General features: G+C 38.8%; 1 protein-coding gene across 2 annotated transcripts; it reads right to left on the bottom strand.

Moving 5' to 3' along the window:
* Window positions 1-271: 271 nt before the first annotated feature.
* On the bottom strand, window positions 272-18,854 carry LOC127575058 (protein delta homolog 1). Of its 2 annotated transcripts, none has more exons than XM_052024694.1 (6): window positions 18,750-18,854; window positions 18,120-18,232; window positions 14,309-14,372; window positions 10,202-10,332; window positions 9,035-9,179; window positions 272-1,605 (listed from the first exon to the last, which is right to left on the bottom strand). In XM_052024694.1, exons 1-6 carry the CDS (start codon window positions 18,761-18,763, stop codon window positions 843-845), a joined length of 1,230 nt encoding a protein of 409 aa, XP_051880654.1. In that variant the 5' UTR covers window positions 18,764-18,854; the 3' UTR covers window positions 272-842. The 2 variants fall into 2 exon arrangements, with proteins under 2 accessions (XP_051880654.1, XP_051880662.1); XM_052024702.1 differs by having other exon boundaries at window positions 18,754-18,806.
* Window positions 18,855-19,476: the final 622 nt, after the last annotated feature.

The following is a 19,476-nucleotide window of genomic DNA, read 5'->3' as shown; positions in this document are numbered from 1 at the left end:
TCTATAACTATGAATCTATGAGGACCCTAAAGAAACTGACACAACATAAGTAATTTATTGACTGAGATTTGCCAAAATCATCAATCGTACTATTCGACTGTAAGCTGTTTCTTTCTAATTCCACTTGTCACATTTTGCAGCTAATTATGTGGATTAACTTTTTTTTACATTCTTGGCTGAACCTATGAAACAAGCTATTAGCTCCTTCATGCAATACAAAATGAGGACTTGCTGATCAGCATACTAAATGAACAATTATCTTAACAGACTACATATTTTTTTATTCAAAGCTACCACATTTAAGTACATTGTATTACAGTCAAAGATAAATATTTATTTGGTCAAAGCTTTTTAATTTAATTCTTGTACTTAGGATGCAGAATGAACATTGTCACAACACTGTCACAAGGCTGGACTGTCAGTAAAGTAAAATAAGCTCTTTAAGTACATGAACATCTTAAGCATGAGAATATTTTAATGTGTACAGCTAAATATATTTCATCATATAATACAAATTATGATTTCAGACTAAAACAGGACACAGTTGTGCTGGTTGCACAAGATTGTAAACAGTTAAAAGGGAATTCAATTCTTTCCTATCTCCCTTCTGCTGGTTACCAAATAATGCAAATTCAAAAATAACCTCAAGTCATGTTGTTCCCATTCTTGTTGAAAACCTTGGACCAGCACTTTACATGAATGTGTACGTGTTATGATAAAGATCAAAACCACTTAAATAATACAGTATATTATTAACAAATACTTGATTATACTGTAACAATTGCAAACTTTATTAAATAATGCAGTGTTATGTAGATGTATTTAATTTACAAAAAAAAACTTTAGATAGATGTATAATTCTTTCCATAGCTTGTAAATTTATTCATGCTTGGAGATAAAATTTTGACTGAAAGGTCTTCATTTTTGTCTTGGAGTAAGTACCTTCTTTGCTTCCAGAGGAGATGTCGATATTTAGCATTTGCCAGCCATATTTCACACTTGGAGAAGAAGATGATTCCTGTAGTTCCCAGGATTACAAGACAAGTCAATAACCCAAGCACCGTAAAACAGATCATTTGACTGCTATTGAGCAGAGAGCTGGATGTATAGATGGTTTCTTTCCTTGTGATCTTGATCAAATCATTTCCTTGCTGTAGATCATGAGAGGCATGTAGCAGGGGATGAAAATGCTTGCCATGACTGATCCATCTTGCTCTTGCATGCTTGGATACATTTTGCTTCGAGTCATGATTAAAGTTCTTAAATGCTTTGTGTTGGCAGATTTCTCCTGTATACTCAGGCAAACATGCACAATCAAAGCCACCTTCAGGATGATCATGGCATGTGCCTCCATTTTGACATGGATGGCTAAGGCAAGATGTGACTGCATATTCACAGGATTTGCCAGTGAATTCTCTGAGGCAAAGGCAGCTGAAGTTAGAAACCAGATCTGTGCAGGTTCCATGGTTGGCACAAGGGTTTGGGTTACAGTTATTGATGCTTATTTCACAGAAGTCCCCTGTAAAACCAGGCAAACATAAGCAGTAGTTCTTGACTGCAGTCCTACTATCATCAAAGCAACTTCCTCCATTCTGACAAAGTGCCCTGGAGTCAAAAACATTAGTAACAGATATTGAATATCTTTGAAACATTAACTCTAGTTCATTTGAAATCCATGGTTAATATCTAAACAATAGTATATGCTATTATTATTTCTTTAAAAAATTGGTGTTATTGCCTTTAAAAAAAATTGAGATTTAGCTATCTGGTGCCTGGATCATTTGATCACCTAGATGTAGTGAAAATGGAAAAGCATGAGGATGTGTGAATGCCCCTAACAAGGCAACATTGTTTCTTGTCTGTTCATTTAATCAGCTCTCTATGATTTTGCATTCCACTATATCTATCTTTCTGAAATGAAGCACCTCCACCCTAATGCTGCAGAAACAGGTAAAGGGAAATCTAATCTAATGTCATAAGATTATCTACTAGTCTTGCTTTCTTCTGTATTATTACTACAAATACTGTAAACCTTCTCAGCCTGTTACAACCATCTCAGCTTAATGTTTCTGATTAACTGTAGAAAATTCTCATATATTAATGACATGATGTATGCTACTATTTCCAGTGACTTTAACACTTTAGATATCAAACTTTAACAAACTCATCGTCAAGCTTCAAAACCTGGGCCACTGCACCTCCCTCTGCAACTGGATACTTGACTTCCTCATCAGCAGACCTCAATCAGTGAGGATTGGTAACAACATCTCCTCGCTGATTATCAACACAGGTGCACCTCAAGGCTGGGTGCATTGCCCGCTGTTCTACTCTATACACACATGCACATTGTTTCCAGGTACTGCAAGTCAACTTTGTATTGCACAGAAAACAGAAGAGTGGTTTGTGACCATATACTGTGCACCATGTAGGCCAATGCCATCGGTCCTGGTAACAGTAATGATGTTTTTATTGCCTGGCAGTCCACTGTGCCAATTACATCTGAGTAGCATGACAAAGCAGAGGGATAAAAAAAGGTGGCAAGGCTCATGATCCGGGAGCACAACATACACACACAATATACAAACACCATGCTGAGATAAAGAATGTGAAAGAGCACATTGATGCCATGTTCGAATAATGATTCTGCTTCATGAACAGCCCTGGAGAAGCCTAGCAGTACTGTGTGCCAAGATTTAGGGTGGTCTGTCAAATGGTGCTTAACCTTGCTGTCTGGATCATTTAGCCATTGCCACCAGCCATACAACAAACAGCTGTGAAGGAAGAAGAGAAAGGCAGAATGTGGTCTAGACTGCTGCTTTCCAGCCAAGCTCTCTATAATCAACTCTTCTAACGGCAATCCCAATTCACTATTCATTAACCCTACCCTTCTTTGTTGAATCCAACAAACATCCAACAGGCTACAATACCATGATAAGTCAACACAAATTAAACATTTCCAACAAATTTATAAAATGAAAGTAAAAGTGAGAACCTAGAAACTTAATTGCAGAGCTAACATTATTCATGCATTACTGGAATCTGGCTGTGGTGCATGTGACATGCACACTTATTTCTTACTTTAAGTCTGTCTCCTGCTGTATTGTTGAAGGTGGCTACCCTAGAGTCAGGATTGCAACTCTAGCACATAGTTGCAATCACAAGGAAGGCACACTAGCATCTTTACTTTCTTAGGAGGTTAAGGAGGTTCGGCTTGTCACTGAACACTCTAACAAACTTCAACAGATGTACTGTTGAAAGTATCCTGACTGGTTACATCATAATCTAGTATAGCAATTCGAATGCGCAGGAACATAAAAAGCTGTAGAGGGTAGTTGACTCAACCCAATACATCACAGGCACATCACTCCCCACCATCTGTAGTATCTACGTGAGCCACTGCCTCAAGAAGATAACATCCATCATCAAAGATCCCTACCATCCAGACCATGCCATCTTCTCAGAGCTGCCATCAGGCAGGAGGTACAGAAGCCTGAAGTACCACACCATCAGGTTCATGAACACCTACTTCCCTCCAACCATTTGGTTCTTGAACCAACCAACACAACCATAATCACTATAGTATAGCAACACCATACTTTGATCACTTAGCACTAAAATTGACTGTTTTTATTTGTTTTAATTGTGTTCTTGTAAAAATTGAGTATAATTTATGTTCAATTCATGTTTTTCTTGTGAATGCTACTGAAATGATGCTATGTGCCTGTGATGCAGCTGCAAGTAAGTTTTTCATTGCACATGTGCATACATGTACTTGTGCGTATGACAATAAATTCAACTTTGACTTTATTATTTAAAGGATAGAATAATGTTATTTATATGATGGTCCTGGTTTTCCTGCAGGCCCAGTTTTCAAGTTTTGAATTCCTAGGAGCACAAGCTCCATATGATAAATTTGCATTTTTGATGCTCATGGGCAAAAAGGCCCTGACCAGCGAAAGTTAAAAGAATAATACAGTACGTACACATTGGCTGCTAATATTTCTGCTGGATTAAAGTCTGAATTTTTTTGAAATATATTTGTCACCCTTCAGAGTGCACTTTGAAAAAAAACATAGCAAGAATCGTTGAGCAAGCATCATTTCAATATTGTACCTTTTAAGGCTGCTTTTAGGTAGTTTGTCTGTGGTCATGGGTAATTGGATAGAGGCCTTAGGGGTTGGAGGATGAAGTATAGGGAGAGGGGCAGAAAGACGACAAGCACTGAGCTGCTGAAGGTGCTGGAAGCAGGCACTGTGGCATAGCCACAGCAGGCAGAGGGCAACTCTTCACTGTCAGATTTACTCAGAAGCAATGTTTGAGGTGCTTTCACTCACCCAGGAGATTGACACTCAGCCTCCTCACTTTCCATGCAAATAATTCAAACATGGTTAGCACTATTTTGAATGTCAAGGTCACTCTGGTCTTTAACTTTTACGCCATGTGTCAGGCAAATGACATGAATGATTGTTCCTCTGGACTGTTATTCACCACAGCCATAACCCATCCTCATCCCCAACTGAAGCTGCTGTGAGGTGCCTTCAGATGTTCTGCCACTTTAAAAGTATTTTACAAATACAAATTGTTATTGTGAAGGACAGTACGTTTATTCTATGGGGAAGGGAGTTGGGCAGACAAACTCATCCTTATTATATGGTACAGGTTATATACATATAATGTCCTTGTGCAAAATCAAAAGGAGCATGTTAGTGGCAGTCCTCTGATGTGTTTGGAAAATATGTCTTTTACGGTGGAATGTGGTTAATAACATTTCTGGCCATACTCTCCATGATCAACCCATCTGATTGTAATCCCAATTTACCATTCATCAACCATATCTTCCCTCTGTCATTGACCATCACAACATCTTCACATTGTCATAGTAAGTCAGTACAAATTAAATATTTCTAACAAATCTTTAAATATAAGCATAACAAATTGCAGAAAAATGTCAACGAAACACCTTGTTACAAAATTAAACAGGAAATATGATTTTCAATTATATGAGTTTATATAATTTTGGTATACTTTGTCATATTCTTTTAAAACAAATTTTTAAAATATGTTAGTATGATAACAATAATCAAAAGTACATTTTACTCTGAAAAAGAAAAATGACATGAATGTCATGAACATTTTACAGTGCATTTAACTGTAGAAAGAAATAGAAAAAATATCAATATAGAATGAAATTTTAATGGATGGAAATTTTTTGTAATGTTCAGGTATAACTGTATTCTCTCAAAATTGTTCACTCTTCAATGTATGACAAATAATAATCATACATAAAGTAATCTTACCAAAATATATGCACATCAAATGGAGACATATAAATTACAACATAAAACCAAGTCCTTAAACCAAATTATATTTGGAGACTTTTTTAACCTCAACAATATGATTGCATATTATTTTTAATTGTGAGACATACTTAGAAAATTGAGTCACAGGAGTCATCTTTGTAATGGCAGACAGTCACTACTGGGCTACCACAGGGATCAATGCTTGGCCCAGCTATTCACAACATGTCAATGAATAGGATGAGGGAACAGAAGATAATGTTGCTGACAGCATGAGGCTAGGTGAGATTGTGACTTGTGAGGAGGATGCAAAGGAGCTTGAAGGTTGATTTAGACAAGTTGAGTGAGTTGACAAATTCATGGCAGATGCATTGTAACATGGTTAAATTTGAAGTTATCCATTTTTATGGGAAAAGGAAAGGCACAATAGTCTTTAAGTGTTGATGTACAAAGAGATTGGGCTGTTCTTGTACGCCAATCACTGAAAGTAAACAAGCAATTGCATCAACCAGTTAGGAAGATAAATGGTATGTTGACCTTCTATGCAAGAGACTTTGAGTACAAGAGCAAGAATGTCCAAGGGCGCTGATGAGATCTGTAAAGCAGTGTGCAGTTTTGGTCTTATCTGAGAAAAGATTTGCTTGCCATACAGGGAGTTCAACAAAGGCTCACTAGTCCAATTCCTATGATGGCAAGAGTCAGAGTAACACAGCATGGAAACAGGCCCTTCGGCCCAACTCATCCATGCCAACCATGGTGCCCACCAAGCCATGTACTTATCCAAATGTCTTTTAAATATTGTTATTGTACCTGCTTCAACCACTTCCTCTGGCAGTTCATTCCATATACGCACCACCTCTGTGTGAAGAAGTTGCCACTCAGATCCCTTTTAAACCTTTCACCTCTCACCTTAACCCTATTCCCTCTAGTTTTTAGTTCCCCTTCTCTGGGAAAAAGACTATGTGTGTTCACCCTATCTATTGCCCCTCATGATTTTATACACCCTAAAAGGTCACCCCTCAATCTCCTACATTCCAAGGAATAAAGTCCTAGCCTGCCCAACCTCTCCCTATAACTCAGGCCCTCAACTCCTGGCAGCATCCTCATAAATCTTCTCTGCACTCTTTCCCATTTAATGATGTCTTTCCTATAACAGGGTGACCAGAACTGTACATAATACTCCAAGTGTGGTCTCACCAATGTCTTGTACAACTGCAACATAACGTCCAATTTCCTGTACTCAAAGTCCTGACTGATGAAGGCCAGTGTCTCAAACAGCTTCTTCATCACCCAGTCTACTTGTGATGCCACTTTCAACTAACCATATACTTGTACTCCTAGGTCCCCCAGTTCCACAACACTCCCCAGAGCCTGACCATTCACTGAATAAGTCCTACCTTGGTTTAACTTGCTAAAATGCAACATTTCACACTTACCCATTTTGAAAACCATTTGCCAATCCTCGGACCACTTACCCAGCTGATCGAGATCCCCCTGTGAGTTTTGATAATCTTCTTCACTGTCTATGATATTACCTATTTTAGTATCATCCACAAACTAACTAACCTTGCCTTGAACATGTACATCCAAGTCATTTTTATAAATAACAAAGGTCCCAGCACTGATCCCTGCGGCATACCTCTAGTTACAGGCCTCCAGTCCAAGAAACAACATTTGACCATCACTCTCTGCTTCTAACCATCGATCCAATTATGAATCCAATTAGCTCTCTCTCTCTGGATCCCATGCAATCTAACCTTCCAGACTAGGCTGCTATGTGGGACCTTATCAAAGGTCTTGCCAAAGTCCATATAGACAGTCCACTGCCCTACCCTCATCTATCTTCTTGGTTACCTCTTTGAAAAACTGTAAGAGATTTGTCACACACAATTTCCCACACACAAAGCCATGCTGATTATCTTAATTAGACCTTGCCTATCCAAATGTTGATAGATCCTGTCCCTCAGAATCCCCTCCAGTAACTTACCCACACTGATGTCAAACTCGCTGGCCTGTAGTTCCCAGGCTTGTCTTTGCTGCACTTCTTAAAAAATGGTATAACATTAGCCACCCTCCAGTCTTTCAGAAACTTCACCTCTGGCTAAAGATTAAGCAGGTATCTCTGCAAGGGCCTCTGTAATCTCTTCCCTAGCTTCTCACAAGTTCTGAGGATGCAATTGAGACTCTAGTATGAAGAGAGATTAGATTGAGAAAATTGAGAAAAAGTTGAGAAAAATTAGAGAAAATCTCATTGCAACATATAAAATTCTTACAGAACTTCACAGACAGGATACAGGAAGAATATCTTGCCTGATCGGCTGGAGGATGGGAAGGTGAGCTGATGGGTTCAGAACCAGGTATGATAATCTCAGGACACGGTGTAAATTATTTCGGACTGAGGTGAAGTGAAATTTCTTCATTCAGAAGTGGCAAGCTAGTTGAATTCTCTGTCACAGAAGGTTATGGAAGCCAAGTCACTGAATATATTTAAGGAGGTCAATTTCTAAATACAAATGATATCAAGAGGTACGGGCAGAGAACAGGAGGCTGCTCATAGAGTCATATAATATGGAAGCAGGCCCTTCAGCCCAACTTGTCCATGCCAACCAAGATGCCCCATCCAAGCTAGTCCCATTTGCCAGCATTTGGCCCATAACCTTCTAAACTTGGTATTGAAATAAAGTCATGATCATGTTGAATGGTAGAGCAGGCTTAAAGGGCTGAACAGCCTACCCCAGCCACTATTTTTCTATGGGGATGAATATGGGTTTAAGAATTTAGGAGCAAGAGAAGGGAAAGTGCTGCGCTTATCGCCTGCAGCAGTTGAAATGATTATAGGCAGCATGTGAAATTTGTACTGCTTGCTTATTATAATTGTGCATGCAGCTAACACTTGTTCTATTCATTGGTCGCACAACACCTGGAGGTAGGATTGGAAGTGCTGCTTAAAGGCAGTCAGCACATCTGAAACGATAGAGAGGTTCTGGCTGCAAGGTAGATTATTGGTACAACTCAACCAAAATGGCTCACTGAAGTAACTACTGCTGTTCAGGCTGTGATATCATTTAAAAGGGAATTAGATAAAAATTTGAAAGGAACATAAAATAAATCAAACTCTGTAACTACAGTTGGAGCCAGCTCGGCTCAAGCACAATGGGTTGAAAAGCTTTCTTCTGTATTCTAGTTTCCAATTTCTGTGAGTGATGATCATGTTTTCTGAATACAATTCTGCATACTGACCTGGCAGAGTGATGTTCAAACCACTGTGGCTGTGCAGCAAACCCCAGTTAAAAATAGACATTTTGTAGTTTTGGATTTATTCTTAATATGACATATTTCCAATATAGTCCATTAATTCTGGCATAGCAAAATGTAATTTACTTTCCACTGACGCAAGCAGTAAAAGACATGTCTCAAAGATATTTAAATCCAGTACTAGGGCAAATGAACAGGCTGGAAACCAAAATACACAAAACTTCTAAAGTAAGAAAAGGCAATTTTTAGGATGTATATGAAATGATCTTCCTCATACACAGAATGATCAACACATAATAGATGTGTTGGAAACAAGAATGCTAATGAAGTCGTTTGGATAGCATGCTGATCGTCCCAATTTGAGGGTTGATCTGGATGGATAAAGCTGAATGAGTCAAATGCACAATTATCACTTGCAGCATATATGGAGCTGATGTAACTTTTTAATGTAACTTGAAAATTATACACCATCCATCCCTTACCCATTGGTATTGCAAGGGCTTTTCCTAAATTGGCATTGGTTTCCTGTGAACTCCTCTCCACAGGTACACATATAACTACCATCTTCATTCCTTATACATGTTGAGTTATTGGCACAAGAGTGTTCAGCTGAACAATTATGGGACACTGTAATAAAAAACATAACTAATTAAAAAGAGAAACCATTTTGCATTATGAATAGTAATTGACTAATAAAGTAAATGTTTAGTTGTTAATTCATATTATGTCGCATGAAAGGTAATTCGGACATTACTAATACATTGTGCTAAAGCCACACAAACCCATAACTAGAGTTCAATATGAAGATAAAATTGCATACAGGAGTATCCTAAAATAGAGGCTGACCTTCTGATGGGTAGTGATGTGTTTTGGATATCAGACCCTGAATAAAGAAGTTCAGATTGTTGGTGTTCAGGGAGTCAGTAACCAGGGCAAGGTTGGGGGCTTGTCATTGTCAGAGTGACAGAGTCCCATTCCAAGAAGGACACCCCAGGGCTTTTTATTAGCCAGAAGATTAACTGGCCTATTAATAACCACATTCTCTATAAGAAATATTTGGGCAACGAATGTATGTAATGAATCACCTTTCACTGAACCTGTGAAGGTTAAAGAGATTAAAGACTTGCATACTAAAAATAGGTTGAGAGGATGAATAGTCCAATAGTTGTTTTCGGTTGGCAATTGAGGCATAAACTCAACATTATGAAGAGAATAATAAAAGTAAGCAGAAAATCTGTACACATTGTTGTTAAAAAGATTTGCCATGTAGTCTTCAGGCAGAAACTACATCACTGAGATATATTTGGAAAACATTGGAAAGGGGTACAGTTGTTCCAGCTAAGGTTTTACAAATATATCTGCATAATTTCTAAGTTTCTATAAATTATTTACAAGAAAGAGCAAAAATATCAGAACATAAAATAGGATTAATATAAATCATCAATATGAAAATATCACACAAGTAGTTCAAGATACTTCAATTGTCTAAAAAAGAACTCTTAAGCTGAATTTACTAATAAATTGGCAGCACCTACTTTATGTTTCAGGCTCAGGTATGATTTTGGGCATTTACCAGCTGTTTTCAAGTGATGATATGCATTTCATAGTTTTGTTTTTATATTTGCACGTACCTGCATGGAGGAACTGACCTGTGTTACACAGACTGCCTGTCCAACCCTTTTTACAAACACATTCCCAAGGTTTGGTGCATGTCCCATGTAAACAGCCAGGAGAAGGGATACACTTATCACACAGCTCTCCCTGCCAACCAGATTTACACCTGCAACAGAGAAAATCATCAGATTCTGGCAATGTGTAGTTGCTGGTTGCCAACTATGAAACAGGTTACCAGCTTTCATTCTTTAATACAATTTATTAACATTAGCAGTTAATAGTATGTAGAATTCATCACTTTCAATAACTCTCTAGAAATGGCTCAATATCTTTCAAGATGATCTTTAATATTTTATGTCTAAGACAAGGAGCCTACACGAATTACATCAACACTGCCTGTCAATGTTTGCAGGACCTGGATCATGTATTCTCTTTAGTCTCTTGTCTGCATTGAGTTTAGGACTTGAGATTCCCATAAGTTCCAGAATTACTTTTATCTCTCCTTTTTGATCTATCATCAATGTGTTTATTGTGTCTTGCAGGCAGGGTGGCAGATTTAGCATACTGTTCCAGATACGTCCTTACTCATGATTTATGCACAGTAAGAATAACCTATAAAAATGTCTGGTCAAATGACTTTGAGATGAATTGTGCTGTGTGATAAATGGCAGTGTTATTCCTTATTTGGTTACGTTATACTTGAAAGCATGCTGATTTCTTCATTAAATGCAAAACGAGGAGATGGGGTTAGAGGCCAAAATTGATTCTTGATACTGACATCCCTTAGCTAATGAGCACGCATTTCAGCAACAGTGATTCTTTCTTCCTAACTAGCTTTCCTGATTAACTGTTTATTCAAACTGCAAGTCAGTGAGTTTTTATTTCTATTTCCTTTGGAATTGTGTCAGTTTAAGTAGTCTTTCAGCACAAGGAACTGGGCAGAAATCTAAAAGTGAGCATATATAGGAACATACAAATTAGGAGCAGGAGTGAACCACTTGGCCCTTCAAGCCTTTCAGTGAGACCATGACTGATCTGATGGTAAGCTCAACTCCACATCCCCATCTACCTGTAGTAACCTTATCGAGAATCTATCTACCTCTGCCTTAAAAATATTCAAAAGCTCTGCTTCTGCCACCTATTAGGAAGAGATTTCCAAAGACTCATGGCCCCCTGAGAAGAAAAAGTGATAGCCTTCTTAAGGGAAAGAAAAAACACACATTTGAATGTAAAATACTTCCTCAAGTGGAATATTTTAAACTAATACTAATGTTTTGTAGATGAGATAAATATTTTATATTGATATCACCCCTCCCATGTATTCCTTCATTATTGTGTGGGATATCGTGGAGTAAACAATCAATAAAAGAATAATGTAATTTTGGCTTCAAAACCTAAGCAGCTTGTTAATTATAAATTAATATATAATAATTAAATAATTGAATTTGATTTCTTCACTTACATTTGATAAGGTTATAAAGTTACATTGTGTTAATTTATTCTAAGATTAAAGTATAGTAAGAACAACATTCTTATATTTTTTATCAATCCAGTAGCATTTCCTTCCTCTTTGCATTCAGATACAAATACAAATCTGGAAAGCAGCAGGATGACAAATGGAGGAAATTGAGCCATGTGTGGTACCATGTGTTTGGTTTTGCACATCACTGACATGAGGTTTGCGAGCTCCAAACATTGTGTGGTAGAGTTAAAGTTGTAGGTTTAGGTTTGTTACGGACTCAGTGGAAGTCCTTTAAGATTAGAGAGTGTGTGTGTATGTGTGTGGGGGGCGTGCTTACGTCAATAGAAAGGTAAAGGACGTAATGATGTTGTTGAAGAAGTCAGAAGGATAAGAAGAGCGAGAGAGAGAGAGAAGGGAGAGAGACACCAGCCTGCTTGTTTTCTCTATCGATGGATGAGAAACATAACTGTGTTTGCCACTGAAATCCATGTATGGAAGTTGGAAGTAAATCCGGTGGAGTTCACTTTGTTGCTGACCTGTAGAAGGAAACAGGTATTTGTGTGTGGACGACCACAATTCGGATGCTTTTCGGGGTGAGGAAGTCACTACCGAGTAAACACTGAAGTGTCGCTTGGGTTCCATCGTGGAACATTTGGATTTCGTATGTACTCTCTCTCTATGTTCTCTACGTCTACGTCTTATCTTCAGACAACGGTGGTTGTTGAAGAAGCCCTTGCTCATGTTCACCTTATGGCTTGCGGGAACTGAACTTTAAGAACCATTCCTGAACTTGGAGTTTGGACTTTGCCACACACCACACACACACGAAGAGTTTAGTTTTTGGGGTTAACGTTCAAGGTTTTAACATTTTTGAATTCTAACATACTAACATTTTTACTTTATTTTACGTATTATCATAAGTAGTGATTAATAAAATAGTTTTTAACACTGAATCATGCTCAGTGTGTTTCTTTTGTTGCTGGTTCGTGACAGGTTATACTGGAAAGAACAGAGATGGAGTTCCTAACCAATAAGGAGAGCATAGGAAAGTGGCTGGGGCAAACAGAGGTCCAAGTCAGTTACAGTGGGAAGGACAAGGTCACGTGCCCAAACCCTAGCCCACGTGGTGAGGATAATTGTAATGTATTTGATCTAGAATGCAGAAAAAGCTATATCCTTCTGAGTCTGCAGAATCGCACACAAAGGTGTATGGCTTCCCATGAGAAATAGACCTTGTAACAAAACTAAGATCACATACAGGAATGCCTAACATTATTATTGCATCTGGCTGTCTATGTGCAGTGCTTTGAGTCTAGTTCAATATGTATTGAATTAGTTGAATTAACTAAACAATTAAGGGCTAAGCTCTACCCAAGAGATGGAAATTTGGAGAGGTGAAATCTAAAGAGTGATCTGCTAATATATTTATCTTTACTCACTTGTTGGGATGTGGGCATCACTGGCAAGGCCAGCCTTTATTCCTCTTGCTGCTGAGATGACGGTGGCGAGCCACCTCTTTGAACCATTGTATTTCTTCTGGTGAAGGTATTCCTACAGTGCTGTTGAGTAGGGAGTTCTGATGATGAAGGAATGGCAATATATTTTCAAGTCAAGATGGTATGTAACTTGGAGGGAACAATGCTGCAAATATTTTTTGCTCAAATTTCTTGAAGATGATTCCAGGAACATGCTAAAGAAGTTTTGGATCAAAGATCAAGAAGAATTTTCACATCAACATACATTTGGAGATGAACTTCTGGCAGATGTATGTCTGCTCACCTGCTGTACCTTCAGCAAGAGAGCCAAGGTAATGTCAGAGAATACCGATCAGGTGTAATCTTCCAAGAGGATTTATCTCAAGATTTCTTGAATAATATAACATCAGTGATTAATTGTCTTGTGTTCAAAAAATTAGCAGTAATGTGCATCCTGAATTGGCCCCAAATACATGAACATCTACTTTGTATAACACCTTTGAAGATTGCAGGACTCTTTAAAATGTTTTTTAGATTATGTTTTAGTGTGGTCATAGTTGTAATGCGGGAAATGCAGCAGCCAATTTGTCAGCCACAACTTCTACAAACAGCAATCTGATAATGTTCAGATAATTATTTCGGTGAAATTTAAGAAGGGATAAATATCATCCCAGTATACCAACAAAAATATCCCACACTTTTTATTAAAATAGCATAATGATATCTAAATAGGCTTTTATATCTACCTTGCCCAGGGTGGGTGGGATGGTGAGGAAGCTGGGCTGATAGTGTTCAGAAAATAGACATCAGTTGAACCTATGTCTTGAACTCACAGCATGTGGACTCAGCAATGGACTGCTAAAAACTGATTACTGTTTTGTCATGCTCCCTGTTCCACTGTGAATGGCTAGATTTAAATGCAAATTAAATAAAATGTTAACAATAATTAAATCAAAGTAAGCCAGCTCCAAAACAGAATGAAAGCAAATGGGTTACGCTATAAAGAAATATTTCAGAATTGCCTAAACAACAGAGGTAAAACAATATTGGTATGATTTTAATTATGTTTTAATTATTATTGAGCCGTGTATAATGAAATATTGTAAATTTAGTATTGAACAAAATAATATTTATTTTTCTTTTTTTTTATAAAATCCTCAGTTTAGCCAGTTCTTCTCCAGTTGAATATATTGTTGAGTTTGTACCTGCATTCACCAGTGATCTCACAGAATCCATTTAATGAATGACAGCCAGGTTGGCACTCAGTCCCTGAAGGCATAGAAAAAAATGTCAATTATTAAATAATCAACCAAGTAATGTGCAGAGTTACCTTCTATACCAAACAAGCATCACCTCTGCAATTTTCAATGGACTTTCATTTTCCCTCTCGTATATACAAAGGATATTTAATACCACAGAGAGTAAAAGTGTAATTATTTCTGGTATGCTGAAATATAGCTGAATTGATTTATCTACATCTTCTTTCAATTCCATCTTTTTATTACAAAAATCTTTCAAGTTTAATTCAAGTAATGAACTGGATTGAAACTGTGTTGCCAGGCCAAAGGGGGTTATCATTCTGTTGCTTGATATCTGAGAGGAAGTAAATTTGAATGAATTGTAATGCAATGTCAATTAATCACCTGCGTTAAAGTTTCCAGAGAATCAGAAGTAAAAACACCACTCTAATGTTTAAGGTAGTCAATTTAATTGGGATTTAAGGCTATTTATGAGGAATTCTAATCACATTTTACAAATGCACAATCACAGGAAAACGGTATTTTACTCCAGCTCAAGTGAGAGTAACATAATAGGAGGATGTGAAGGGTGGAAGGGCAATAAGTACAGTCATAATTCTCTGAGTTTAACTGCTAGTGCACACATCAAGACATCATGGTGCAGAAGCATTTAAGATGACCTAATAGTGCAAGGATCATTAAAGGTTTATTAATTGATGCAATTCTAGTCAGTCTACTGAAAAAGAGTCAACTGCTTGAGAGTAATAGCAGAGCAATAACTCAGGAAATTCATCCTTACTGGAGTGGCTGACACTAGATTCACCAGCAGGGATAAAGCAGAGGGCCAGAGAAACCAGAGGGGGAAGAGTGTCTGGAACCAGAACCAGGAAGGAAGGGTTGGGGTTGGGGGTGAGTACAAGTAGAAGGCTGCAAAAGAGGGATGGGCAGGACTAAGTTTGGAGGAAGGGTGACTGAGGGACATGGATGGAGGTCATAGCTGAAGTGCACAGAAGAAATGGTTCAAGCATAAAGAGGACTCAGGGTGAGAGGGATTGAGGAGAGGGTGGGTTGGGGAAGGGGTATGTGAGAAAGTAGCAGTAGGCAAGGACATCCATGTTTCAGTATGTATATGCTGACAGACACCCCACATCCTCTTTGTATGTGTTAAATGTTCATTGCAGCAGGGTCTGGTCTTTTTGGCCCCTCTTCCCATTGAGTCAAGACCTCACTCTGTCAAGTTACAGCAGCTTTCCCATGTTTAAAAAAAAGTCATGCACAACAAACTTACATTCCTTAATCTAAAATTTGGGATCTGGAACATCAGAACCCTCATGGATAGCCCCAACAGTGACAGGTATAAACATTACTTTGACACCATGCCTAGGAACTCAAACTCTTTGACACTGAGATCACTTTTATTTTTATTTTTTTTTAGATATTACACAGTAGTATAATACACTTTCCTGTGAACCAGGGAGGTTTCAAGGCAGCACGGGAACTGGATTCTCAATGTGTTAAAGGGAGCACAGGATGCAGGACCCCATTGTGTTAAAGAGAGTGGAATGACAGTACTAGTGTGTTAATGGGAACATGGAAACCAAGGCCCCAGTGTGTTAATGGGAACATTGGAACCAGGGCCCTGGTGTGTTAATGGAAACATGGGATCCAGGGTCCTGGTGTGTTAATGGAAACATGGGATCCAGGGTCCTGGTGTGTTGAGGAACTTCGGGAACAGGGGCCCTGATGGGTAAAAGGGAGTGTGGAATCAGAGCACTGGTGTGTTAAGGGGAGCATGGGAACCAGGGCCTAAGTATGTTAAAGGAGGCTGGGGAATCAGCAAAGAAGAATAGGACAGTGGTTATCAGAGTTTTACTGATCTAAGGTAATTCCTGCGATGAGAGGATTGTCCTATCATGAGAGGCTAAAGAAAATGAATCTTTATTCTTTGGAGTTTAGAAGAAAGTCAGCCAATCTTACTGAAATGTGTAAGATCCTAAGGGGCCATAACAGGGTAGATGTTGAGATGTATCCACTGGTGAGAGAGTCTTGAATGAGGGGACACAACCTCAAGGTAAAGGAGAGGTCATTTAAAACAGAGGAGCGCAAAAGTTTCTTCTCAAAAGACGGTGATGAATCTCTGGAATTCTCTGCCCCAAAGGGCTGTGGAGGCTGGATCACTGGAGATAATTAAAGTGGAGGAAGATGATTTTTTTTGAAGGATATGGGAATTGAGAGCTCTGTGGAACTGGCATAGAAGAAGAAATGAGGCCTGGGACATATCAGCCATGATCCAGTTGAATGGCCAGGTAGCCTGTTTTTGTGTCTGGAAGTCATGTACTCTCATTACAGTAACCTGTATGGTCTGATTTCTATAAACATATCTTTCTACCAAGTACTACTTGAATCATTTCCCTTTCCTGTTGCAGCCGCCTCGACTGGATTTTAGGAAGTTCATGATGATACAGCTCCTTGAAGTGTGAAAACTCAGGACTGCAAGTGTCTTGTGTCAAGATGGAATGTGATTACAGGTACACCTACAATTCTTTTAGATTGCAGAGAGTAATATTACATTGAAATGAGCGAGAAACATGTCCAATCACTTTCATTTTTTAAAGTTATGAATGAGGACGTGACCATATTTACAGACAAAGTATAAAATCAGTCGACGGGTGTAAATGTCAAAAGTTGCAGTGTTGACATTGAAATAACTCACATCATTCGGGCGGTGCAACTGCAGCAAGGCGGCACCACGTTCCATGGCAGGGACAAGGCGGCAGTTTGTCCATACACAAAGGGACTGCAGCATCTCACTATGAAGTTCTATATACAGTAATTCACCTCTCCCATTTATAGAGCAAAAAACTGTTTAAGACCGGTCTATACGGTGACTTAACATTATCCCCTCGCTTTCTCCAACAATGCCTTCTGCCTGTGTGTTGTTTTACAGAGGGAACGAGAATGGTCAGTCGATTTGTTTTTGGCAAAATCTCAAAGCTGGGTTTCATTGGAAATCTCGTTCTATCGACTCTTCCTCTTTTTAAAAGCTGCAGCGATACTGAATCCCGATTTGATTATAATTCTAAAGCAATCTTGCTTTCACTTCCGTCTAGTGGACTAGGAATCATGGACAGTGGTTGCGTCCAGCATTTGTTTTAGTTTTTTGATTTGATTGTCTTGATTAATCTGCTTTAGTATTGCATCGCTTTAAATAGTAGATCCTGCCAATGATAGAATTCTTCAAAGTATTATTTAACATATCTGTTTAAACATGCCCAAACAATCTGATCTAAGAAACTTACTGGACGCGTTATCGAATCTTCGTCCTTGTTTTGCTACACTTTATAATCAACTCTTTACTAAAATTACTATCTGTGATTGATATTCCCTCTGCTATCTAAGCACGCATAGATACGAGGTCCGATAGTAACGTGAAAAAAATAGGTTGCATTAACTTTACTCCGGTATTCGATATGAATCGAGTTTCTACATCTTTATTTCATTTTGCATTCGACTTATACATTCCCAGATGCGAAATATCTGTTGAAATCAACCCCAGTAACACCCAAATACAGACATCAGTAAGATAGGACCGCCTCGCGTCGTCTGTAGACTCAGTGGTCATCGGAAGCACCTTTACTACTGAAAGCAAATTAATGCGAGGGCGGCCAACAGCATCGTTAATGAAACAGATCTGGCTTCTGTACTGCCGATACACTGGCCCCCTACTCCAGATTACATTTTTTTTCTGGGATCTGGGTAAAATAAATCTCAATTTTACCTTGGGCAAATCCACGAACAGTGAGGATCAAAACGCAGCACGTTAACATCGAATGAGCAGAGTGGTGATCCATTGCCGTTTCCTTTCCCGGGGGTTTGTACTCTTCTAACAACCTAGGCAGTAGTTAGGGAGATTTATAATTCGGATCGAAATAGCAGTAAAACCACGTTCGCCATCCCGCACAGGGGTCGTCTGACTAGTTCCATCCGTTTGCTTCAGATGGTAAAGTTATGTATTCCCACGAGAATCAACGTCTCGATGTCCCAGAAAAAAAAACCCACAAAGATTAATTGGGCTTTATATATGCAGGAGGGCAACAGCGCTTGACTGTCAATGAGAGAAAAGTGAGACTATTCTCAAAGGCATTTAGGTGCGGTTAACCAGAACCAGTCATTTGAATGCATTCGTGGTCTTGGGACAGGTAATAATTTATACCCTCCTTTGTTCGTCTTATTCGGAGGAGGAGCAGATGAATCACGACCAACACCAACAATAGTGAAAGGGCGGTTTACCTGAAGCTTGCCAACCTTCACCAGTTCCTCCTGGTTCTGAGTAAGGGTGGTGTGAGCTGTAGCTGTTGTGGTTGAACATTTTTGTTTAAACTACTACGCTGGACTAATATTATCTTACCTACCAAACACCATATTACATCCCAGAGCAGAAACACGGATCAAACGTTGAGGCCATAGCTGTCCAACCTTAAGTGAGAGCAAACTGAAAGACGCATGCGTCCACTCCAACCAGCGCTCTGTATCAAAGCACAACCACTTTCTTAAAGGGGGCTTCGTGCGAGAAATCAGTTATCTTTATAGCAAAGAGGGGGAAAGGGGCCGAAGGTGTGACCCAATCAACGTCTTTAAAACTAAAACGGGTTTTGGTGGAGTGGATACAGAGAAATTTTCCTCTTTGTGGGGAAGAGCGTAAATAGAAACCATCAGTGTAAGACAGTTACCAAGAAATCAGTAGAGAAATCAGAAGAAACTTCTGCACACAGAAAGTCGTGACGACATGGAACTCGCTACCACAGGGAGTAGTTAAAGCAAGTAGTATTGAACTGTATGAAGAAGCTAATAGATTTAGATGAGGAAAGAGGAGAGGCTCGGATGGGTAATAAATACCAACCTGGACTGATTGGGCCAATTGTCCTGTTCATGTGCCATAGGTCATATGATTGATTCGTATCATATACCAATCCACCTGAAGGAGGACATTAGATCTATTTTGTCTGTGCCATCTCTTTGAAGGGGTAATCTTATTCATCTGCTGCTGTTTCCCCATAACCTGTTTCTCCCATCTCCTCTTTTTGACAATGAGCATAAATCCGAGTCCTCCTGTTATCAAACCATACATCATTTCT

The sequence above is a fragment of the Pristis pectinata genome, chromosome 1 (genome assembly GCF_009764475.1).
Source record: "Pristis pectinata isolate sPriPec2 chromosome 1, sPriPec2.1.pri, whole genome shotgun sequence".
Lineage (NCBI taxonomy): Eukaryota > Metazoa > Chordata > Chondrichthyes > Rhinopristiformes > Pristidae > Pristis > Pristis pectinata.
This window is presented reverse-complemented; position numbering and strand designations above follow the sequence as displayed.

Excerpts from the sequence above, each read along its gene's own strand:
- LOC127575058 (XM_052024694.1), bottom strand. Across the intron at positions 10,333-14,308 it reads GAGATCACTGGTGAATGCAG|GTGTAAATCTGGTTGGCAGG; the intron begins GTACAAACTCAA and ends TCTCTGTTGCAG. Across the intron at positions 1,606-9,034 it reads AGCCCTTGCAATACCAATGG|GGCACTTTGTCAGAATGGAG; the intron begins GTAAGGGATGGA and ends TTTTGACTCCAG.